The sequence below is a fragment of the Pseudopodoces humilis genome, chromosome 2 (genome assembly GCF_049639895.1).
Source record: "Pseudopodoces humilis isolate 2021_Gansu_Grassland_sample_001 chromosome 2, ASM4963989v1, whole genome shotgun sequence".
In the NCBI taxonomy this organism is placed as follows: Eukaryota; Metazoa; Chordata; class Aves; order Passeriformes; family Paridae; genus Pseudopodoces; species Pseudopodoces humilis.
In genome coordinates, this window is record NC_142201.1 from 71,091,141 (window position 1) to 71,117,106 (window position 25,966).

Here is a 25,966-nt window from a genome sequence, read left to right on the forward strand (position 1 = left end):
GGTGATCGTGCTTTGGCAAGGGGGAGCTGGACCGGATGATCTCCAGAGGCCCCTTCCATCCCTAACCATCCTGCGATCCGCTGAGGCGTTCCGGCTCCCCGAGAAGGAGGCGGTGGCGGGCGCTGGGGCCGCCCCTCTCCCGCCCACTGCGGCCCGCCCAGGCCCGCCCGGGGCCGGCCCCGCAGCGGCGGCCGGAGCTGCAGCCGCCGCCCGCCCGTCGCAGCGCCGGCGCTGCCGCGGTGCCCGGCAGGGAAGATGGCGCCGTCCCACGTCCTCAAGTGCTGCCAGAAGGTGCTGGCCTGGGTGCCCGTGGCCTTCATCGCCCTGGTCGTGGCCTGGTCCTACTACGCCTACGTGGTGGAGCTGTGTGTGTGTGAGTGGACCGGGAGGGTCGCGGGCGCCGGGAGCTGCCGGCCGGGCGAGCAGGACCCTCCGCCGGCCGCCTCCTCCCCTGCGCCCCGGCGGGCTCGCTTCTCCCTGCGCCCGCCTCAGGCTTTCGCTCAGGCGGCGGAAGGAGAGCCTGCCTCGGGCGCTGCCTCGCTCCCGCCGGCCGGGTTTACCTGTTATCCTCCCGCCCTCAGGTGCCTCATGGCGGCAGGGTCCCGGCCCGGGGCCGCCTGTGGAGACGCAGGGAGCGGGTCCGGGGGAGGGGAAGGAGGCCCAGGGTGCTTCGTCTGGGGACAGGGACTTCCCGAGGGCTCAGCCCCTCGTGTCTCCTCGTGAGGAGTTTCCCCTCTATTTTACTGTTGTTCATCCTTCTGATGTATGAAATAACTCTTTAAGGGTGTATAGGAGCTTCCCCTCCCTCCTTTTCATTCAGAAGCCCGGTGCCGTTGAAGCATTATGAGGCTGGAAACATCCAACTTAAGCGGGCTGGGGAAAGGATTTAGGGCTTACGGGGTTTTGTCAGGCCGTATCCAGGCTTTCTGGACGAGGATTCGTCTTTATATAAATCTGACTTGCAGCTGATGTCGGTCAGGGTGATATTTACCCTTTGCTGTCTTCAGAAGGAAAGTTCAGTTCAGGAGGATGTTGGCTTTCTCTGGGCAGGGTAAATGGAGGGGAACCGTGATGTGCAGTATTCATCAGACTTGCTGAAACTTGGAGGCAGCATAGGAAAACTGAGGAACGGGTTTTACTGAGCATTTGACCTGTTTAAGTAAGGAAGCTGAAATGAAGAACCTCAAAAGTACTAAGAACTATTTTAAGCTACGTGTAGGTCTGTCTAGTATCTGTAGGTCCTGGTACTACTAGTTATTTGTGTAAACTACATGCTTTGATATCCCTAGCTAGGAAAAAAAAATTGCATTTACTTTATATCTGGATAAATTGGTATAGACAGCCTTCCATTATTAATAATCAGTTCATTTTTTCTGCAATGATTTAGTATTCTGGATAACTTCTCTGTATGCTGATGTTATTTCACAGTCTTTTGTATTTGGAGATCTGGACCGGAACGTGAGCCACTGGTAAAAATGTTATTTGAACTTTAAGTAGCTGTAAAATAATGCTTGTTGAGGTACTATGTGAAATGTTGACATGAGATACTTGCAAATATGTCAGTGTATCCAAACTTTCCAAATTACTTTTGTTTAGTTGTCTATGTGAATAAATAGGTTTTCTGGGAAATCATACTAAAGACTGTAAACTTTTGAAAACAAATTTGAGTCAGTTTATTGGAGGTCTGGGGCATGGCTAGCTGTAACAGTAGTCCTGAAAAGGGCTGTGTGAGGTTATAGACACATTTTACAAGTTTTCTGTACCCACTACAGTCTAATTAGTATGACAAAAGGCAGATTAGGGCTATTCTTAAACAAAGAACAAAACCTCAGGGATTAATAGACTTGCCTAGGGTCGCACAGGTGGTCTCTGCTTGAATTGGGAACGGAGCCTCAAGCTCTGAGTCCGAGCTTTGTGTCTTGATCACAGAGTGGGTCAGGACTAGGTGCTGGTGAATGATTTCTCTATCTTGGAGATAGAGAAGCTGCAAAGAGCTCTTCTGAGTTCATTAACGTTTTGTTTGTGTGAAAATTATTGAGAGGATTGGCTCCTGTTGATGCGAGAGCTTTTGCATCCGTAAGTCTGGTTTCTAGAAGACTGGCACTTTTTGCTCATGAATCAGCTCTGTTAATATCTGCACATACAGGCTCTTAAGAAAAAGCATCATTTAATAAGCAAAGTATTTACTGACTTCTGTTGCTGTCACTGAATTTTTCAGTTGTTACTTGTCTAAGTCATGCTTGATGACCAAGGATTTTATTTGTTTTGTGAGTTTTTTCTGTTGTGAGTTTGGAGGTTTTTGGCTTTTGTTTATTTTTAATTTGTTGAATTTTGTTTACACTCTTGAGAAATGTCATTTCACCAAGGGAGAGGAAAGGGATTTTGTGTTTGAGTCTTTCTGGCGTTGCGGGTTTTTTTCTTTGCATGCTTTTACTCTGCGGTTGAGCTCAAACCAGGATTGAGAGGATTTATAGCAAAATACAGGATTTTCTGTTTGTCTTGGCAGGTTTGTTTTCTTTCTGCTGGTGCTCCCTTTGATCTGTTTGTTTTGGGAACGACAGCACTGTGTACTGCGAAGAAGAGCAAGGATGTGCCTCCAGCACACGGCTAATGAATGAAGCAATGCTGGCCTTTGCCGATGTTCACATGGGGTGGGTGCAGAAGCAGGGCTTATGGCTTTGATAAGAGGCTGATGTGTCCTCGTAAAGGAGAGAGAAATGGAGGAAGGGAAGCTTTAGAAAAGAGGAGACACAATAGAAAAATTTGAGTAAATAGGGTAAAAGAGAAATGGAAGCCCCACAGACACCAGTGTTTTTTCAAAGCTTATTCTTAAAAAATCAAGAACTGTTCAGATGTGATACTAACAAGGAAACAGGAAGAGGGAAAGCCTGTATTTCCCCAATTATTACTTCTTTCTGGATTGTTTTTTTTTTTTCCTTGTAGTCCTTGGTCATTTATGAGAGGTTGGACATATATTAGTAGATCAAGTGGGAAACCAGGCTTAGTGTAGTATCATAAAGTAGAAGATGGTAAAGTTGGGGCTGCTTCTTTCGTCAACCTCACCCTTTTTCCTTTCAGTTTTACTTCTCAGTGCTGTTTGCCCCACCCTCCTCTGATGGGGTGCTCACATATTGCTCAATGTCTTTTGCTGTCTGGACTCAGGCTTCTCTGTAATTCACTCCTAATATGTATTTACTGGGTTATGCCTCTTCTATAACCCTAAATTATATTACTTACACACTGGCTGTGAACACTGAGGAGGACTGGTGTGGATAAGATGAAAGGAGACTCATGAGCTTGTCTATTGTTTTCCTCCCATGGGAACTGCCAGCATTTTTCTGTCTCTGTGAAGATGTTCAGCACTGGCTTGTTTAGACCACTGTTGCTGTGTAGTTGTGATCCATCAAGTAAATTAGCTATTATGCTAATTGGAAAGGTGAAAGCAGCCAAATGTGTGTAAATTGAGGGAATGTCAGCATATTGTAAAAATTCAGTGAATGTGTGTAACTGAAGGAACTGCAAAAGACTCAAGGCAGGTCTCCTTCAGAGGGCTTTTTTAAGTGTTTTGAAGTAGAAAAATCTGAATGAGGACTTTCTAACTAGGTTATTTCTTCTTTTCACACATAACTTGCCCAGAGCTCTGTTTGCTCTGCAGAGCAAACCCTAGCAATACATAATTGCTACACCTAGCAATACATAAAGGATGTTGTAAAATAGCTTTTTGTTCATTTAAAACCATTTCGTGTGTTCCTTCGTGTTATCAAAACATGTTTTGCTTTAAACATTGCTTTTGTAAACAATGGCTATATTATGCTGCTGCTGAATTGGACTGATTGTGTTTGCTTACCACATCCCTCAGATGCTTGGAAAGAGTGAAGTGCTTCTCTCATGGTTCACTTTCATTTATGGCTGACTTGGATCTTATTATCTATCCCAAACATTTTTGTAGGTGGTGGGCTGTAATGCAGACTGGTTAGAGGGTGGTCACAAGACACTTGTTTTGTCACATGTAGTCAGAGTTGGTGGGTGAAGTCAGCTCGTTTCTTACAGGCGATCCTTTTGCTAAAACACTTGCAGACTTTGGTAGTGCAGTCTTGCACTGAGAAAGAGAGGAGGAAGTTAACTTTGAGTTGTCTACAGCTCCCAACTAAAGTGTAGTGACTGGTCTTACTAAAAAGAAAAAAACAACTAAAAAATCCTGATCAGGTTAGCTTTTTACTTCTATACTGAAAACTACATTTTCTGAAAATCACAGTCCTGACCCTTCTGCTGAACCAGGAGTTTTCTGGATAATGACTTGTTTTATATATTTAGTGGGCTTGTGAATGAATGAGTGTTTTCATGTCTCAGGGCAAAATATGGAAAACTGATGTTGAGAGCTATGGAAGTAACTAGTTGTATTCTAGTATTCTTTTCATAGCATCTAGTTGCAGAAGGTTTGGGTTTGGTTTTTTTTTGATACAGTGTAATGTCTAGGGTTTCTAAAATCCTAGCAAACAAATCAGTTTGTAACTTAGAATGAATAACTTCTTGTTAATAGTACAAATTATACTCCTTGCTGTTCCAGGAGACTGCAATGTCTCTTGTCAGTAGGGAGTTAGCTCTGATTTCCCCAAAGCACAGCCCTTATGAGAAGCACATGGTGGTTTGTTGTAATGCTCCCATCTGAAGAGTCTGTTGCATAAACAGAGAGAAGGTAATTCCATCTGCCTCCTCCAAAAGAAATCTCTACTGAAAATGCTAATGAATATCTCTCAAGCAATGGCAAGGTGATACCAACAGCAGTTCTGATTTCAAGCTACAGAAAAAGCTGAAGTATCAGCACTGAGGTACAACATTTGCATGTTAAACATGTAAAAGGCATTCCCATAAGAAAAGAGGCTTACCTGTCAAGAAAAGGAAAGCAAATTAAACAGGTTAGATCATTAGTTAGTTAACTATGTTTACATGCCTCTCATGAATTTAAAAATACAGAAATTAAACCACTCTGCATACACTTAATTTTGTTGTAATCTCTCAGCAGAAGCATGATTATTGTCATCTTAAAAGAGAACCTTTTTTGTTACTATAGATAATTAGAATTCCTTTTGAGGTGCTCCAACTGGATGCAGATTATTGGAAAACTAAGTGCTTAGCTGAGGAGAAATACTATCTTCTATGGTGCCTTGCACTGTATTGGTCATACTAGTTTATAGGGACAGGTGGATGTGTGCTTTTTATATGAAAATGCGATCTGCTCTCTTGGCAGTCCTCTAATGAAAAAATGGTTTCAAGTGCAACAACCTGGTTTCTTGAGGAGTACCTTGTATCTGCTCTTTCTTCTGTCATCAGAAGGACTTCATCCCTCTTCTCCCTCCCAGCCTTCTATCTGCACTGCCCACCCCAGCCCCTGCATCTGCTAAACCATTCCTGCCAGCTCTGCAATAGTTGGCATCTTTCCTTGATCCCTAATTACCATTTGGTCAAAAAGAAGTGTGGTGCAGTGGCCAGTTTGGTGTTGCCTAGCTTGCTCAGGAGACTAGGCAGAAAACGAGCAGCTCTCTGCTCATAGGGAGTTTGGACTTGTCTCTTCTACTGTCCAGCAGCTTTGATGAAACTTAGCAGTACATACTTTGTGTATGTACTCATACACCTACCCTGAGCCTCAGCACTTGTCTGGTCCACGGGCAGGATGGTTTTGGAGTAGGGTAGAGAAGTGGCTTAGGGAAAGCAAGGAGCTGAGAAGTGTCTGAGCTAAAGCAGGAACTCTTCCTGTGGTTTTACTTTCTTGTAGCCATGATCACTCACTGCTGCAGGGCTTCTGATTACCTTTTAGATGCAAACTATAAAGCTTTCCTAGCTTTGAAAGGGCTTGGATAGCAAGAATATTTAATATTACGGAAAATAACTTCTCTCAAATTTTTCTCTGGTAACAGCAGTAGGAGATTTCTGTATGCCTCTAGAGTTAGAACAGTGATCTAAATATCACTTTCATTTTTAATCAGGGGGTTTATGTTCCTTCATCACTTATGAGTCTCTGTTTACCTAAAGACGCTGTGGATAAAAGCCAGAATTTCAAGCATATGTTTTCAGTAGACATTACTTTGAGGTCACTGACAGTACAGTGAACTTCAAGTTCTTCTGTCTGTTGAAATTTCAATAATTAAAAATTTGTTTTCTACTGGCTCATATTTTTATGAGTTAATGTAATATGCTCTTCATAATCAAAGAATTTAGAGTTAAAAGATGGGTGTCAGAGCTGAGTTCTCGTATACCTGTGATAGTTGAAATACTTGGGTGGCACTGGACCTGCTTTTACTCTTGGAACTCAAGACTGTGCCTGAAAATGGGAGTAAGATTCTAATTGTCTGCCTAAAATTGTGCCTGTAAGTGCTGAGGGCTCGTGCCGTTAATTTTTTACCCATTCAGTACATCACTGTTTGTTAAACAGTTTCCTCCAACTGGAAGAGTTTATGCTGGTTTAACAGGTACTTTCCTTACAAGTGTTACAAACTGTAGGTTCCTGAAACAGCTTTTATGGAGTTTTGATCTCAGTCATTAGCTTCTTCCAGCTGGTGCATAATCTTCTTGTAATAGGATAAGTATCCAATTTTTTCTCGTTAGAATGTATAAAATGTAAGAGAAACATTCAGTAAATTAAGCAGACCACTTTTTTTTTGTGTAAGCTGAATCTCCACCAAGGTTTGAGTCAGATATAAAAGGGATAATGAGATTGCAACAAATACATTTGTTCTTTTAGCTACTTGCCCAATATTACCTCCTTCTGCTGCCACTAAACTGTTTTCTATGGGATGTGCTTTACTCCTCGTCTCCTGCATTTAGAAACAAAGAAGCCAGATTTTTCCCATTCTTCTGCTTTCCTTCCTCCCAACAATCTTCTGTAGAGTACCTAATCTTTGACTGTCTTCCCTTATCTGTGCTAGAAGTTTCCCCTTTGCAGCATTTCAAGCCTCTGCTTTTCCTTTTTTCCCAAAAGACAAAATGGCTCACCTGTTCCTTTTTCAACTTTTCTTTTGACTCTTAAAATTGTCTTGTGAGACTATCAAAGACAAGTGGATCACAAGAACAATGTGCTTTGCCTTTGCAGTTTCTGCAGCAGTCTCTCTCATGCTATAGATGGTGCAGCATTGTCTTAAATACACACTGAGATGCACAAGTGAAATACCACACACAAAAGAATGCTGCTTTGAAACCCTCTCTCTGTAGATCATATGATTAAAATGGTTCCATGCTTCACATTTGTCTCCAGAGTTGGGAGATTTTTATGCATCTCTTGTGAAGTGCTAAGTACAGAGATAGCTGTTTGGTTGGGATTTTTTTCCTTTTTTTAAACCTTTTCGTGACAAAAAAAAAAGAGCTTGAAGTAATTCATCTAGAATTAGGCAAGCTGCCAGTGCAGAGAGAATGAAACATAGATTAAATTTAAGTAGCCTTGAAAGAAACAGACATTTATTTGAGGAGACCTAAACAGATAAGTTATTGTATAAGCTGGTTTGCAGTTGTGTGTGGTAGACTTAAAACTTACGTCAAGCACCTCATCTATTGCCTTGTCATGGGTGTGAATGGAGAGAACCTGTTATTGTACCATTCTTCATGACAAGTAGTCATTGCTTTTAGCTTTGTCAAGTTTGGATTTAAAAAAAGAGAGAAAGGAAGTGTATTTCCAAGTATTCATATTGCTTTGCAGTTGAAGGTTTTCACGTCCGTTGGTTTGTGACCTGCAGATCTACCCTGGACATTGCAAAGGAGCCCAAAACTTGGAGCAGAGTTTGGTTTCTGTTCTGTTTTGAAAAATCCCATGTGACTAGAACTCAAGTGGGTTTTTTTTACAGTATCTGAAAAAGGATGCAAGGTATGCATAGGATTTTTGTGGGTATGTTTTGTGTGTGTATATTTTTAATCTATTTAATCTGCTGCTCCTTAAGTTTCACGTTGGGGGAGTTTAAATAATTGTATTTTTAAAAAGTTTGACTTCAGCTTTGTAATTGCAAACAGAGATGTTATGGCTGTGTTCCATGGTAGATACCTGCTAAGATCAAGCTAAAGCAGCAAGTGGCAGAGAGTAGGCTTGAACTTCTGTAATAATTCGTAATTTAGACAAATTATAAATTTTGACAATGGAAAGCTTTAGGACCATTGACTACTAGATTCTGTTATTTTTTCTCTTTTGTGTGGGTATTTTCTGTTAACATCCTCAAAGCTGTAAACATCCAGCGTTTCTCACTACTTCCCACACTTGCAGAACCCTATTGCCAAGTTAAGAGTGGAAACGGGAATCTGTGAGCAGAAGCAATGGTCTGGGGAAGGTTTCAGGCACATGCAGAGCCTCAGGAGCTGTGCTTCCATGCCTCAGGATTTGTCGTAGTCTCCTACCACATTACAGTGCTCTCCTCTTGCTGCGCGCCTTCTCTGGAAGTCTTTAGACTTCTCTCCAGTCTTTAGCTGATGCACGCCCTGGTCCCATCCCAAACGAGGTTACTGTGTATCCACTCAAGAGACAACAGCTTTAAGCGTCTGGGCCAACTCACACCTAGTTGGAGGAGTTTAGAAGCAATGACACTCCTGATCTAACTCCTACAGCTCACTGTGGTCACTGACTTTTGTGTTAAACCATCAGCAGTCGTTTCTTGGACATCACAAACATTTGTTCCCACCTGAGTGCCACACTCGAGTACTTCACCTGCAAGCAAGGATGTTGTTGCAACTGTGTTACGGTGTGCGATAGCCTAGGGAAATGAGACAAGTTAATTCTCTTAGTAGGAACTATGCATGCATCAAGCCCTGCTTGTTTCTTGTTAGGCAGCGTGCCAGCCCTGCAGTGTTTTGCCCTGGGAGCCTTAATTCATCTCTGAGGGGCAGTAGGCAGGACTGTTCTCCCCTTGGAGACATTAGGATTTACAGTATTTCTTAGAGTCCTGATTTTATGCTTTCTAAAAACATGTGGTGAACTGTCAGGAGGCAGATGAGCTCTGAGGATTTATTTATTTATTTATTTATTTATTTGCTGGAAGCAATAGTTACTGAATGAGAACTCTTGGATGATAGGTTCTGCTCTTTTGTGTGCTTGCCTCTCTGTTAGTTCTGGACTAGTATCAAAGATTTAGTCTAGATGTTCTGAATATCCAGAAATCCCTTTGCAGTGGCTCATACAGTCTTTGTGCTGTCACTTTTTCATATTCCTAAGGAATCTGGTACTTAAATGAGACCTGGTGCAACAAAATGGTGTCTTCTGTCCTTGTTCTCTATTCAAAACTTTGTCCTTTTTTTTAGCAGTGTTTTTTTCCCCTCTGCAACACCGGGATCTTTTTTTATGTTCCTGGGGAGTTGCTGTTATTTCTTCCTTTTCGTAAAGAAACTAGAGGGTGTAGATTTAACTACCGTCAAGCTTTCCCTCAGGATGTTTCAGTCTAAGTAAGGTTTAATGTATAACATTTTGTTTCACCAAAAGAACAAGCAGCAAAGCCTCCAGCATCAAAAGATGGCATCATTTGTTATCAATCAACTTGATAAGCCATATATGAACAGATTCCCTAAATCACCATGAGCGGTCTTTAAACCTTTGTTTATACCATAAATATTTTTATAATTAAAAAAAATACTAAATATTTATTAGTATTTACAAGTCCAGTTTATTGAAGACAGGAATTCCCCGTCACTGCTCTCCCACAACTAATATACTTATTTTTAAATTATATGTTTTTCAATACAAAACTTCCTTAAAGGGCTGAGTCCAGGAGCTTGGCTTATTAATATCTTGATAGGAGTTAATGTAGATTACATTACTGCTGCTCTTTTGTCAGTGCACTGCTGGCTGAAAATTAGCTCTTATCATAGGTAGCTCCATATTTAACCTCAGGTGGCAAATACCAGTCCTGGCCAACATTGCAAACTTAAAACTTCATTTAGGGAATCCAGTGACATAATGCATGAGAGGAGGTCAGCTTGATGGGCAGTTTGATTTCTTCTGTTACTCAGTGGACTTGGTGATAGCAAAATCCTCCTCTCAGAAAACAGAGTGCCTAATACTTTCTAAGGAGATTTACAAGATCCTTATCCACAGAGTTTCACAAGGAGATTTTATCCTCACATTTGGGGAAACACTTGTTGCAAGCAGGGCCAGTAAGTAAACAAGGAAACAACTGATTTTGGAACAGTCTGAAGCCAAACATGGTGCCTGATTAGCAAAGCAGGTCCCTCCCAGCCACTGACCGTTCTCACTGCTGGGTGAGGGTTCAGGTCTGCAGGTCACAGCAGCTCTGTCTGGAATTTTTGTTCTCCTGCCATCATATATCACAGCTCTGTGGAATAGATAAAGACTTGCTTATTTTCATCTGTCTGGTGTGGAACTAAATGGATTTACTAATAATGTTGTGAGTCTTAAGTCAGTCAGCTTTAAGTGACCTTTATATTCAAGGCAGGTATTGACTGGCAGCCACAAACTGCAAATTAGTGTTCTTTTTTATCAAAAAGAATTGGTAACTTGTTAATTACTTGAAAAATACTGTTATGAAAATGTGTGTTGGTTGGGTGGGATTTTAGCTTGCTTTGGTTTTTACTTTAAATATACTGACAGTTTCTGATATTACCAGCAGAACACCTGATCTTGTGCAGGGTGTGGAAGACAGCGCTGTACAGCACAGTGTTTGTCAACACCAGCTGATTATCCTGATTGTCACTTCTATCTCTTACAAGTCTCCTAGTAGTGTCAGCTACAGAACTACTGGAATTATTCCTAACACAAAAAGTATTTTCACATGTGCAGATACTTGAGTGTAGTGTTACTATGAGCTTGATCTGGCCAGCCTGAGGATAAATACCGCTCCTTCAAGTGTAAATGTAACTAATTAGTGGTGTGGACATTAGCTAGCTCTACTCAGATGCTTATGAGTTTCCATGCCTTTCTGTCAATTCTTTCTTTTTTTCCTATTCCCTGATGTGCCAGAGAGCACAGCTCACTGACTGATGCAAGTAAGAGGTCTCTTTGTCTTTCAAGAAGAAACCAGGCTTTCTTTTGGCTCTCTCTGATAGCTTAAAGGCAATATTGGAAGCAATTTATGCACAGCACTTCCATGCTACTGAGCAATAAAGCTGTTACTGTTATGATAAAGCAGAATTTTTGGTAAAGAATTTAATGAAGTCCAGTAATATGAATAAGCAGCTGAAGAAAGTGTGTAGAAGTAATTCTAGGGTTTAAAATTCATCAAAATGCAAATAGAATAAGCAGTGTCAATAGTGATTAACTAGCCGAAGAAAATCAAGTTACATTAGGGGGTTTTTGAGCAATTATGGTAAATTGAAAGTGAGTAGTGGTTCTTGGGGAATAAAGCTTTTCAGGGACAGTAAGCTGGGTACATTGCTAGAGCTGAGTGCTACCTTCATATTTAGAAAAATCCTTTAGTTATTTGGCTGATACATCTCTTAATACTCTATAATTGGTGTGGATGCAAGTGTGGGACTGAGGCTGACCTGGCAACACTTTCTTCTGCATGCTGACCAAGCGTAAGTCTTGGTTTTTAAGTCTTTTAAAAAGTGCAGGCACCCTTGCTGAGACTATTAGGAGACCTTTGGTATAACTTTCAAAAATATTTTGTAGATGCAGAGGTAAGGAGCCATCTCTAGGATTTTGTGGGTTCCAGAAGTCAGCTGCCTTTGTGGCTATGTTTTTGAACTGTGGAAGTGGTAGCACAGAATTTACTGTTCCCACAATTCATGGCAGAAATCTTCCCAGTTGTCGTAGCTAGATTCATTGCTAAATGTAACTCAGTACCCAAGAAGTCTCTTGCATTGCTTATGTTAATTTCTGCTGTAGACTTTGTATTTATGCATATACTCTCTGCATTGAGGCTGAAAAGACCTTGGCTAAATAAAATGCTGCTTCATTATTGTGATAAGAGAGTATTTGCTGGGCAGCAAGCCTCTGGCAGTTACTTGTTCTAGTGAAAGAATAATGTTCATATTTTTTAAACCATAAATCATAATGATAGCTGGTAACAAATAACAGAAACATTCTGCAGTGCAGCTTGAACTGCCTTGTTTGAAATATTCATTCATTTTGCCCATCCCTGTGATAAATGCTTCTTTGAATCCTGTAGCAATGGGCATTGCAATCATGAGCATAGGAAATGCGGTCATAAAACAGAGCATCCCCCTTTGTACCAGTGTCTCTTCCCTGTCTGCATTTTCTTCCTCCTCCACATGCAGTACCTGCAGTGCCTTTGAAGGCATCATCTTGTGATCACTTGAAGTCACAAGGCAACTCTCTGAGTGCTCTTGCTGAGCACAGGCTGTGTGAGTTTGGGCTCTGGCTTGTGTGCTTTAAGGCATTGGTGGCCCTGGCAGCATATTTTTTCCCCTCTCATGACTGTGCATGACCCAGGACAGTGAGAGGCCACTTGCTGCCATTCTCCCTTCACTCCTGCGATGCCCTGCTGTTTGGGGTCACAAAAATCTTGTAGTGTAGTAGCTACCAACTTCATTGGTAGTTCAGACATGACCCAAAGTGTCTGCAAAGGTGAGTGCTCGCTTTTGCTCTGTTTGTCTGCCATAGGGGAGTGGGTAGATGGTTAAGAGGGGTAACTTTATACACCCTGCAGCAAGCGTTGTCCACCACAGGCCACACCTCTGAGACAAGCATCGTGTCAGACCTGGCTGATGGTGCACCCATGCTGCAGACCAGCCCCAGGCAGTGCTGCTGCTGAGGCACATGGTGTGGCAATGTGACTCTTGGTGCTGGCTCAGCACAAAGGCCTGCTGAGCCACATCTCCTGCAGCACCATTCTATAAAATGTTGCTTTCTGAATCCCCTGGAAGTGCACTGGGAGCAGAAGAACCTGTGTCCTGTTCCTGGATATCTGACACTGAAATATGTCAGTCTAGCACCATATGAAGATAAAACAATTCTAAGCTCATATGGCTCAAATTTCTGCAAAGAACATTCATGGTGGAAATTGAGTGTGTGATTCCTGGACCCCCACAGTCTTTTAGCAAGGACCTGGCAGCATCTTCCTGCGTTGGCTTTTGGCTACATGATGCTGTCAATTCAGTCATCTTGAATCATTTTTCTAAAACAACTCCCAGCTGTTAAGGGAGGAGAGCACCTAATGAGTGCCTGCCAGTTGGGAAATAAGAAATATCTCGGTGTGGGAAGGTCACAGGATTAAGGCTTTTAGAGAATAGTGCTAAGGTCTTTGTATTCTGTTGCTGCCCTGTTACAGAAGCCAAATGAGTATTTGCTCAGGGAAATTTACTCATTTTCATGCTTGTATCAGTAAATAAATAGTGTTTCTACCAGCTTCTTGGGAGTGATTGAGGTCTACATTTGCAAATAGAAATTATATAACCATAAACCTAAGTTACACTTTCAATAAAATGCCATCTTCTGAACAAATTAAATGTTGAGATGATGTCAGTGGTGCTTGCCTTTGCAGACAGGGCAGTGCCTGTGGGGGGTTTCTGTTGAATTTCAGTACTGGTAACTTCTGGAAATATGAGTGTGTGTATATATATGTGTGTATGTGTGTTTATTTATTTATACCCTTTTCATTAAAAGCTAAGAGAAGTTAAGCCTGTGCATCTGGTGAAGGGATGCAATTGCACTTTTATCACTCCTTCTTCCCACCCTTAAGGAATGTCAGCCAAAATGTGAATGTTACTTTGAAATTTATGGAAAGGCTGGAATAACCGAAGTATGACTCCTGCTAAGAGCCATCGTGGGCGAGGATGGGGAAGTAAGCATAGCACTTCAGTAACAAGATCAGTTCTTGTCCTTTGCTATACTTCTATATTAGTTAGAGTTGAATTTCTTCCTCTGCAAGAAATATATCTAGCTATGGTTGGAACATGCCTTTTAGGGGAGTAGGAAGATGTTATTGGTGGGGGAGGGGGAGGAGTTTATTCCAAGCTTGAAGGCAAATGTCTTGTCTTTTAGCATGCCTCTTGAAAGGTCTTGCGAGATCATAGGACCACTTTGCCTCAGAATAGAGAGATTTGTTTTTTTCCTATTATGCAGTGAGTTGGAAGATGCTTGAACACTTCATAGCAACCCTGAAAATAATCCTGAAACTAAAAGCAAACCAGCTCCCTAACATAATTTTCTTTCAGAGATGAGATATTCTGAGAGGTTTCCTTGAAGCAGCTTTAAGAATGCTCCAAAGCTTTCTGAAGTTGACATTTCTATCAGTTCACACTCCAAGAAGAATGCTTCCAACAAGTGACATTTTCCCCCAGTTTCATTTGTTATACAGCTAATGATATCCCTGTGTCTGCAGGATTGTTTCCTGTGATAAAACTGTAGGCTTCTGCCTCTTTCATTCTTGTGACATAGGTGAGATGAAAGATAACAGACAACAATGTGAGGAAGAGTTTCTAGGAAAGTGTAACCAACAACTGGGGTCATAAAGGAAAAAGTGTTCTTGTTGCCAGGGGTGATGCTATGTGTCTAAATCAAAACTAAGACAATTTTTTTCCTCTGTGAAAGTCAAATGTGTGATTTCTGTTTGTCCTCTTAAGTGGACAGTTATAAAGTACATTTGAATCCAGCCTAATAAAGGCTGTATGGTGCATTTTGGTGGTAGTGTTCTGTAGAAAGTGATCCCACATACTTCAAATTGTGAGCTTCATCTTGCAGGGACCCCAAAACATTGGGAAGTCCAGTGTGTAAGTAGCTCAATGGACCAGCTGACAGCGTGTTGCAGCTGTACATCTCTGGGCAAGCTGCAGCAGCCTGAAGTTCAGTGTAGGCCTGTCTACCTCTCTTTACAAGCAGGTTGGCTGCACTCCTTCCTTATACTGATTTTGGAAACCCTGAGGTAGCCAAGATAAAGCTCTGCACTGCAGTCAGACAGATAGGGCTTGTTCACTTTGTTCAACTTCCCTGGTGCTGTAGCACTGAGAGTTGAATCCTTTGAAAATCTGAGGCCATAGTGAGAGCTCCATGTGCCTGAGCATGCAAGTGCCTGCTTCTGAGCTCTTTTCAGTGAAGTAACCTGCAGCTTTCACTGTCTAGTCATGTTTTATCCTTCCCTGGCAATATCTTTGTAGAACACTTTAAGTCTTCTCGCAAAACCAGGAACTTAATACTAAGAAACAAATCCAAAGAACGTTTTTTCCTTTTGTAGCTGAGCAATAGACTGATACGGCAGTATATTTTAAAATTCCTCAAAAATCCTCAAAAGAGCAGCTGTTTTAAACCAGTTATGTTTCTGAATCATGGACAGTTTGTGTTGATTGCAGTGCTTAAGGCACTAACATTTGCTGATGCATCTATCTAGTGTATAGTGCTGTTGCATCCTGAGGTTAACATATAAATTATAAGCAGTGTTTATTTTGTTTAAAAAAAAAATAAATCAATAAGCAAAAAGGCACTGCTGCCTTGGGATTTTTCCCCCATCCCATGTCCCAGACAAGAAACCATGTTTCAAAAATGTTTGAAGTGAAAACAGTACTAATTTAGCAGAAGTTGGCAGCCATATCTAAACATCAGAAGCAGTAGAGGAGAAAAGTGATAGGGAGCAAACTTGTAACTACAGGCCAGGGATGGGGCCCACAATGGCAATGTCATGTTCTGTGAGGTTTTTTTCCCCTGATGTAGAGTTCAAAAGCAAGAATTGATTTCTTGATGGTACAAAGCTTGTTAGATTGTCTGCCTAGCAAATACTTAAAAGTCTTTTTTAAATAAAGATTGACTATTAACTTATATGAAGAAAGGCTTCACTTTGTAGTATAAAGATCCTGTAAAACTGTTCATGTGCCATCTGCTGAGTGAATTTGGACTAGTAGGCTTCATTTAATCTGCTTGACAATGGGCATTAGAACAGTGAAAAGGATAGAAGCAGTAACATTTAACTTGCATGAGCCTCTGAGACAGAAGAGAACAGGACAGCTTTTATTTCATCTGAGGACGTTAAGACAGGATGAGAATCACAAGCATTTCCATGTTGGCTTTTACCTCAAACTGCAGGTGTTTCTCAAATGAAAACTGTTCTACACAGTCCAATAACTGTGTTCTAACCTAAGGGACCTATGTGTGAAAGAGAAATTATCTTCCTGGTGCTGTGAAACTTAATTAATTTTTTGAAGGTTATTTAGGGCTCTTCTTGATGAAGTCCCACATGTGATAAAATACTATCCTTTTTTTTTCTGTCTTGTCTTGTTCTTGCTTGTAAAACTTGTTCATTATTCTAAGTCTTCAAACACCAGATTTGGCTCACAGCTTTGTTTTGTGCTGACAGCAGAAATGAGGTTACAAATTAAGGAGTACTTCAACCAGAATTACTTCCAAAAAGATTTCCTGGAGTTTTATAGATAACTATGTTCTCCCACCCCCAACAGAGGATGATTAAGAACTTTTTGTATTTCTTGTCCGAGGAAATAGGTATTTATGAATGAATGTGTGCAAAGGTGTTTACTTAAATTATGAGAAGCCAAAGTCAAAGCTAAATATAAAGTACTTTTAGTATTTTTTTAAGTTAAACAAATATACTCTGTATGCTTATTTTACTTTTCACTTTTTAAATAATTTTTATCTTCTTGCATTGTTGAAAACATTTTAGCTGGAGAAATAACACATTAGTAAAATTTTAAGCAAAAACACTCACAGGATTTGCTTTAAGAATAATTTGGCTTCTGAAGCATGCAGTGGAATTTCAGGCAGAAACATGGGAGCAGGCCGTGCAAGTATGCATAACTAATGTGAAATGAAGCTGTTCTTTAGGATTGACCTCCTTGAGTTTGAAGCCAACATCGTTATGTTCCAAATGGTAATTTCCTCCTCCTTTAGGTGGAAGGAACCAGAACCTTTTCCATTAACTTTGCAGAGGCTTCTGTGTATAGACAGAAGGTGGACATTTAATGGAAAGGGAGGGGTGCAAGAAAGAAGAAAAAAACCCTAAAACATGTCTGAACAAAAAGGGTCATCTATACATTGAGGTGTCATCTCATTATGCCTCTTGTTGCCCATAAAAAGAGGCACAGGTGCATAATACAGTTGCAGACCCTTTCCCTTTTAGGTATCTACAGAAAAATGACAAATGCCACCTCTGTAACAAAGCAGCCCTTCCAGAGGAAGTCTGCAATGCACACTCAAGCCCTCCAGATTTAAGAGTCTAGAGTGCATCTGGAAAAAGCTCTTTAGAATTTTTGCACAAGTTAATGACAGTAGAAATGTCAGAGCCGGGAGAGGGGAAGCAATGTGTACCAAGATAAACTGCAGGAGGCACAGTGTGCTCTGATAGGATTTTGCTCATGCTGGGGACCAGAAACTTAAATTTACTGTGTAAGATGGAATCAGGAAAGATCCTTTCCTCACTGAGTTTCAGTAAGTCAGTGTCCAAGGAAGAGATCAAGCGAGGGAAGGGGTATGAACACAGCAACTAACAAGTACAGCAGCTCTCCGTTCAGCATCATCCTTGAACTGATAAACTGAGAGTGAAGGTTTTGGAGAAGCCTGAGGGCAGGAAGATGTACTAGTCAGGCAGTATACAAGGTAGATCTGAACAATGGAATTTGCTGTTGGCATAAAAAGAGATGAGGCTATAGGAGATAAGGAGGTGGGAGAGGTTTTAACTATGCCTGAAAAATTCAGGTCAGGGAGAAAAAAAGCACAAAATACTATGTGACAGGAAGAGAGAAGGGAGAGAAGAAATTAAGGAAGTAGGTTATGTGTAACAGTTGCACAGGGATTTTTGTAAGAACTTTTAATTTCATTTTCTGCTTTCCAGTGGTACACCTGTTGGCCTAGCTCTTTACTCAGAAAAATTAGTTAGGTGCATATATGAAGGGGAATATGCATAAATTCTGTCTAATTATTGTCTGTGGAGTGTACTTACTTCATTAGCCCCAGGAAGTGCATCCCTTCAGCTCTTCCAGTAACTCACCAAGCATCAAGGGCTGGCAGGAGGAATATTGACTCCTGTTTTACCCTGGTGTCGGGTAGGGAGGCTCTGCTAACACCTGATGTATGCTTTGGAACAAGTCAACTACCTCATATATAAAAGCGAGATTGCTTTTAGCTAATTATTTAATTCTGTACAAATTTACCTAACTTTTTTTTTTATTTTTTCTCTTCCAGTTACTATTTCTTCAACTGCTGAAAAAGGTAATTTTAATTTTTTTTATGAAGACATGAATAGCTGCTTTGCATGCAAATCTAAGGGACATAGAATTGAAATGTACTCCTTTATGTGGAGCTCTGTGTAGTGAGTAGATTAGTGCTAAGAAACAAGGTAAATATTGTACATTTGAGTCTGTTTTGTTTCTAATAGCACAAACTTGGGATGATGACAAGACCTGTGACTAATGCAAGTAATGCAACTATGATTTAAGTTTACATTTATTTTTAAATGGGTACCTACTAAGAAAAAGGAGAAGAGAGAAGGAACTGCAGCACATGCACAATTCTGATTTCTGTTTAGGCCTATGACCTGAAAGATTTCTGGAAGAGGATGAGTTGTTGTTGTACTGCTTAGTATTTTCCAAACAGATTACCAAGTTCCTCAGAACACAATTCTTAAGGAGTAGTTAAAACTGTGCAAAACACAACCATTTCTAAAGTGGCTACACATTATAATCTTAAATTTCCAGGTCAAGTGTTTGAGGCCTTGTTTTGAGAAGTTTTAATCTTCATATTGGCTTTAGCAAGTGTATGCCGCAGTGGGTAGTAGTACACAGTGATAGAAATACAAACTAACAAAAAAAATTCTATCATATTGTTGCTGGAATATTTGTTTGGGAGTTCATTCCAGTTTAAAGGGAACATGAGCAGTGGATTAAGCATGGATTTGCACTTTAACTATCCACAGAGGCCTGTTTTGGACTGGTAAAAGCTCTTATCTCTTTATTATTTTGCAAAAGAACACTGGACTAGAAGGTAATCTAGCAGTTTTCTTCCTGCTGAATATCTACCAGAACACTGTAAAAAGAGGGAATCTTGATGGAATTTGTTGTTTTTCAATTTCCAATGGAGAGATGAACAAGTAGGAAAATCTTCAAAATAAACTATAAACCATTCAAGATGTCAGTTTGCGTTATGCCAGATCTTTTCCATCCCATTTTACAGCCGGGCTTTACCTTGACTTCACAAAATTCTGCAAGTAGATGAATAAGTTTTGCTTCCTAATTTCTTCTGGAAAGGCAAGATCCATTAAGGAAGTCTGGCAGAGCAGTGTTTGTGTTACAAAGATCTCTATTTCCAATGCAGTGCCTGTCTGACTGAAACAGGTTCTTCTGAATCTACCAGAGAAGGAAAATGCAAGATTAATTAATTAGAATGACAGTATCACTGGAACCTGTTAGACTCTTAATAACTGTCACCTGCACACAGCTTGCACATCCCATTCTGCATCATGGCATAGGCATCCTGTATGCATGAGTTGATCAACCATGAAAGTTGATTTTAAAATTACATGTGAAGTCTTTTTTTCAAAAGAAAAAAAGACTGGCATAAGTTCTCTAAAGTTCATATAAACTAGCTTGCAATAGCCAGGAATCAACATCAGAAAAGTTGAAAGACCAAAGTACCAGAAATATTGATATATAAATCAATAATATGCATCTTAGCAAGTGTGTTTTGCTCCATATTTCAGTGTAATAAGTACTGCAGTAAAATTATTTGAATATAATGGCAACTTTTGATTAAATCAGTGGTGATTTCTTCACCCCATTAAGGCTCATTTTTTTCTTTGTAATTTTATATTCTTGTCTAGTTTTATATCCATTAGGAAAGGGGAATAAAGTCAACTCTGAATCTCTGTTAACAGTGTTATATACCACTGTTATATATTATTGCCTCTCTGTAATCTGACTGTCTTGGAAGTAGTATTAATGATTCAGAAAAGAGTGTTAAGGGTAAATCTTAGGAGGGCTCAGCATATTTTTGGAGGATTCTGAGAGCATGTCTTAAGACACTGTCTTCCTGAGGCCATAAATTTGGTATAGTATGCATCAGTGCCTATAAAGAGAACTGACTTGCAACATGGCACGGAGAATCCTGGATTGCCTTAGTTTAGCCAGGATTTCCTTGTGACTGAGTTTGGCTAAACTGGCAGATACTGGGGTTTGAGGTTTTCGTTGTATTTTCCATCTAGCTTGTAATTACAAGAAAATGAGCTGACTAGGAATGAATCCGGTTTACATTTGAACTGGAAACAGATGCAAGATGCTTTAGGGAGTAGTCTGTAGAGGAGCTACTGATATCCAAAGTAGTGGGTAGATGGACCGGTAAGGAAAACTGTTAAAAATGGTTATCTTCCCTCCCTCTCATTTCCTGGGGAGCACTGACAGGACAGTTATGTGTAATCACGGTAGGAATGGCAGCATGGGAGTAGGAAAAGAAGCAAGAATTTATTCAGAGTGAAGCCAGTATGAACTGCCAATTGCAGGGTCTTTCCCTGGGTGGTGCCCATGACTGACTACTGACTAGCTCCTTGGCTTTTAATGGTTGTGACAGATTGCAAGGGCTCTTACATGAGGAGCACTTTAATAGCTGACTCTATCTAATAAATACTGGTAGCACTGGCACAGATCTGTACCCTTGACACAACCGGCCATGGTCCCTGTTAATCTATGTGTTTTAGGATCATTTACAGCCTGTGACAAAGCTTTGAGGTTCTGCTGTTCGACACATTGTGTGTGCACTAAAAATAATTCTTCAAAATAATCTGAATTCTGGGTGATTTTTATGGACAGAGTATAGCTGTTTACTGTGTAAGTTAGTTTTGCTGTGCCTTGCCCTCTCCCATATCTCATTTCCTCTTTCCTTCTATTCAATTTCTCTCGCCCTCTTCTCCACCAAAGTTCTGATCTGTGCCACTGATTCCACTCCAGTTTTATGTGCTTTTCTCCTCTCTTCCAAACCATTTTCTCATTCTTTAATGGCTTAACCACGTTGTGTTTGAATTTAGGGTATTTTTTTAATAATAGACAGCTTTAATTATACAGTGCCTACTACAGTAATATAAAAGTTCTTTCCTATCAGGAGACAGATTTAGGATGGCTTTAGAAAAGGGTTTTGTTTCTGGCAATTTCAGTCAGCGCCACAGCTGAAAATTTGCCAAGTCTGCCCATAAGGTTGGAGGAATCAGAGGCAAATGTAAAAAAAAATATTTCTCTGACGAAAGCTCAAATGCAGTTTGTTTGTTTTCATTGCAATAAACAGTGAAAATCTTGAAAGATGATAAGTTAAAGCCATGTATTCTGTGACTGTGCATAAGCATTTTCTGAGCTGTTGGAGGTTCCCAAAGTTTTAAGCCTTTTTTGCCATCCCTGAAGTACATTCTTAAAGGACTGCTTCTTAAAGGACTCCATCTGTACAGAAAAGTAGGTCAAATTTCCTACTTAACTGCAACTGAAGATAATATAAATATTTAATATGACTTCTCTAAGACTTGCTGTTCTGGCACAACTGATCTGTTTCCTCTTGACAAGTGATAAAAGAAACCATTAGAGGAAACAAGATTGGAAGGAGCTTCCTGGGTCATAAGGTCTGGATTTCTGGTCTTTAGGACAGCAATATCATGAAGACTCAGAAAATTTATTGAGCTCCCTCCTAAAGCCAGCTACATTTTATTTTCACTGTGACTGTAATAGGACTTTTCCAGCTTGTATTTCTCAGATGATTTGAAAGCAGATAGAAAATCTTTAACTTACATCTGGCATGACTGGAGTGCAGTACTCTCCATACCCCTGTATAAGGATTTTAACTGTCATTGATGACCAGTGTCTTCTGTAATGGCACAGTACTGTGCTGTTTCTGTTAGAAGTAGAAATTAAATTGAATTATGTAGGTCAGTGAGTAATCAGTTACTTTGTGATATTCTAGAACAGAATTACAGCATCATCTTTATCCAAAAAGGTTAGTCACTTACATGCCAGAAGTGAGGCTGTGAGACTGTGTTCAGTTCTGGGGCTTGGGGTTTTTGTGTTTGGGGGGTGTTTTGGTTTGTTTCTTTGGGGAGGGGTGGGTGTGGTTTTGTTTTGTGGGGGCTTTTTTGGGTAGTGTATTTTGGTTGGTTGGTTTATGGGAGGTAGGTTTTGTTGATTTGTTTTTCCTTCAAAATCTGCTTTGGAAAGTTCAGCAAGGCCAAGTGTAGGGTCCTGCACATGAGTCAGGATGATCCCAAGCACAAGTACAGGCTGGGCAGAGAATGGATTGAGAAGCAGCCGTGGGGAGAAAGACATGAGGCTGTTGGTTGATGAGAAGCCACATGTGGCTCAGCAGTGTGTGCTCCCAGCCCAGAAAGCCAAAGGTGTCCTGGGCTGCATCCAAAGCAGCGTGGGCAGCAGGGCCAGGGAGGGGATTCTGCCCCTCTGCTCTGCTCAGACCCCACCTGCAGGGCTGCAGCAGCTCTGGGGTCCCAGCACAGGGATCACATGGACCATATGGAGCCAGTCCAGAGGCAGCTACAAAGATGATCAGAGGAATGGAGCACCTCTCCAGCTGAAGGGAGCTTAAGGGAGCTGGGGCTTATTATCCTGGAGAAGAGAAGGTTCCAGGGAGACTTAATATCACCTTCCAGTATCTGAAGGGGACTACAGGAGTCTTGGGGAAAGATGTGTTATGGGGACATGGAGTGATAGGACAAGGGGAGAATGACTTCAAACTGAAAGAAGTTTGAACAAATTAGGTATTAGAAAGAAATTCTTTATTGTGGGAGTGGCAAGGCAGCTGTGAAGGTTGCCCAGAAAAGTTGTGGATGCTCCATCTCTGGAAGCATTCAAGCTCTTCTTGTGTACATATAATAAAAACATTATTTCCTTGAGGAAGAGCAGCCATCACATGGGGGGAGTGAGGGTGGGTGTTTATTTAATTTTTTTTAAGTGAACAGTCCTAGAGTGCAAAGTGTAGTTGTTTAGCCCTCCTCAAAGATCAAGTGGTTTATTTCTTGTTCTTTTCAGCTCTATTCACCAAATTCTTATTTGTATTTTATTGCAGTTGTCTATCTTGTAGTTTTTCATCTGTCATTCGTCATGTTTGTATGGTCCTATGGGAAGACAATTTTCACACCTCCTGCAACCCCCTCTAATGAGGTAAATATAATGTTAGGAAAATGTCAATGCCTTTTTCATAAATAGCTGAACTGTTTTCAGTGATGAAATTTGTTTGCAGTACTGCATGATTCACCTTTCCCTTCTCATTGTCTAAAATAGAACAGCATGACTGTATCATGAATGAAAATTATCAAGTTGCTCTTAAAATACCATATGCTTTGTGTAATGATATTTCCTTATACGAAATGTGTGTTTAAATCATCACAAGTTTGGCAGTCTTGTACAGTGCTATGCTATGAAGCAGCTTGCTTGACACTTGGAACTTTAAAAACTGATAAATGAAGTGCTGTGACAACATTTTTGTGTCCTTTTTAGGCAATTTTGACCATTGTTTGAGTAAGAAAGGGTGGTAATGCAATGTATACTTATGACCTGGAGGACTGAACCCACTTATTAGTCAAGGGTTAAGGTTTAGGAACATTGAGATGTAATTACATAAGGAAGCTTTATATAATAGCAAAAGAATGCATCATGACTGTAAGAAGTTTTGTTTTGAAAAAGAACCATATTCATTCCAATAAGCCTGAGATGGATTACCTTGTTTTCTGTTTTCTCTAATGTGTGTGTATGTAAGATTAAATATGGGCACTGAATTTAAAATATTGCACTTCTCTTCCTTGTTTTTACAAAGTTTTTAAACTGCCTAAACTGTTTGAGGTGTTGGTTGCTCTGTGGGGGTTGAATTTTTATTGTTTTCATCAAGATTGACATTCAGTGCTAATGTCAACCTTCAACATTCTTGAGACAAGTTATTCCCATGCTTTGAAGAAAAAGAAAACACTGCTCTGTAGTGCTTAATTATGGCTTAGAGATCTGTATGTTAAAGCTATAGAATATAAAGTGTAAAAAACAAAACACTATTCTGCTTTTTAGCTAAGGAAAAGTCTAAATATAGCTGTTGAAGGGTCTGGGGCACAAGTGCTGTGAGGAGCAGCTGAGGGAGCTGGGGGTGTTTAGCCTGGAGAAAAGGAGCCTCAGGGGGGACCTCATCACTCTCTGGAACTGCCTGAAAGGAGGGCAGGTGGGGGTTGGCCTCTTCTCCCAGGTAACAAGTGACAGGACAAGAGGACATAGACTCAAGTTGCACCAGGGGAGGTCTAGATTGGATATTGGGAAAAATTTCTTCACTGAAAGGCTTGTTGTCACAAGCACTGGAACAGGCTGCCCAGAGAAGTGGTTGTATCCCCATCCCTGGAGGTTTTAAAATATGTATAGATGTGGCATTTGGGGATGTGGTAGACTTGGCACTGCTGGGTTTATGGCTGGGCTTGATGACCTTAGACATTTTCCAACTTAAATGATTCTATGATTCTGTGAATTGCTACTCCTAAAAATTCAAAGGGACTTATCTTCAGGGTAATTTGGTCTTGCTTTTTTTGGAGGGATGGTTTTGGAGGAAAATTCTAAAGTTAAGCGGTTTAACTAGTTAAAATATGGTTGAAATGGTGTTATTCTAGATTTTATAAAGCTGTATGAACTAGAGCTGCTCCTAATGTGAATGCCTAGTAACTTTTACTGTCTGCTTGAATTCTTCATTAATAGCAAACTTATTCTGGCAGTACTTTTCCTGTAGATAGTGTGATGATGTAGCAGGCTTTCTGTATTCAGCAAGTGAAAGGGATGCCTTGGGCATATGGCATGTAATGAACTTTTTGTATATTAACTGTGGAGATAGATCAGATTTAATAAAATTTCTTCTACAGCTAGCTTTAAATGAAAAAAAGGACAAAAAAACCTCTCCCACCAGGACAACAGAAAAACACACTCAAAAATTTTTAAAAACCAAAAACCAATCAAATTAAAAACCCAGCACCACTTTTTCTGTTTCTGGGCAAATCCCTTCTGTTCACGTACTAGTGAGTCATTTATGCTGGTTGTACTTAAAAACAAACATGACTTCAGAATCTTTCCATTGTGTGAGAGTGTAAATGTATATATTTTTAGTTATTCAAATTGGCCATTCTTGCAAAACAAATAGCATCCTGTGATCTTACTATTGAACTAAAAAAAAGATTCTGCAGCTGCTGTTGTCTTAGTGTAATCCCTGTACATTTGTCCTAAGAAAGAACAATCAGCATTATACAAGATCCAGAAAGAGGAAGGAAACAAAGGGATTCTTTCTGTTTTCAATAAGAACTGCTGGAACCTCATTGGGAATTCTGTTTGCTGTGTGGTAACAGACAACTTTTGATGTCTTTGAACATATCCTGCTATTGTCCTGAGAGACTGTGGTCTCATAGCCCTATTAAGTTCTGAAATTAGAACAGAAATGTAGCTTTTCAGAAAACCAAAATCCTATCCAGGATTTTTGGAGTAATGCTATGATGTTATGTGGACAAATGTAAAAACTTTTAAATCTTGTCATTTGGTTCCTTTTCTGTGCACTAATGGTTTGCCTTGAAATGTCTTCTGGAAGGAGTGCTCATGTTTCTTGCAACATCTGCTTGATTGCAGGTCACAGACACCTGGGTTACCTAGTAGACTCACAAGGGTAGCAGGGATTAAGATGTATTGCACCACTGTTTGCTGGAATGATGCTTCACATCTGTCTTAAACTCTTGATGTGAGCATCTCCAGTTTTCATGCTTGAATAAGTATCTGAGTGATTAAATTTAAATAATGAGGTCAAACTCTTGGTGCTGGCTGAAATGTTAAACTTTAATTTCGCTCTTCGAATAGAGATTAATTCTAGTGTCTGGTTATTTAAAAGGGTATTATTTTAACATGTTTCATGTTTCACCCTTGAAGGGTAGGTAGGCTCAATAACTGGGATGATACTATATGTGACAGGAGGCTTAACTAGGTGCTGTGAGACATCTTGCTTGCATTCTGAGTTAGGAAATAGCACAGAGAAATTGCAGCAATGTCTTACTGCTTCCTCCTTGCTGTAAGTGAAGTCTTCATTGTTGCTTGCCAACTGACT

At 40.4% G+C, this 25,966-nt stretch overlaps 1 protein-coding gene across 4 annotated transcripts in view; it reads left to right on the forward strand.

Moving 5' to 3' along the window:
- Positions 1–200: 200 nt before the first annotated feature.
- ZDHHC20 (zDHHC palmitoyltransferase 20) overlaps positions 201–25,966 on the forward strand; it is a 49,148-nt gene continuing 23,382 nt past the window's right edge. For 2 of the 4 annotated variants that reach the window (XM_005516261.3, XM_005516262.3), the window contains exons 1-3: positions 201–373; positions 18,068–18,094; positions 22,928–23,022. In XM_005516261.3, coding sequence (XP_005516318.1) covers positions 256–373; positions 18,068–18,094; positions 22,928–23,022 — 240 coding nt within the window. In that variant the 5' untranslated portion in view covers positions 201–255. Of the gene's footprint in view, positions 374–1,142; positions 1,160–1,428; positions 1,470–2,517; positions 2,652–18,067; positions 18,095–22,927; positions 23,023–25,966 lie in introns of those variants that run through there. The other 2 variants (XM_088051111.1, XM_014250167.2) reach the window with 2 other exon arrangements.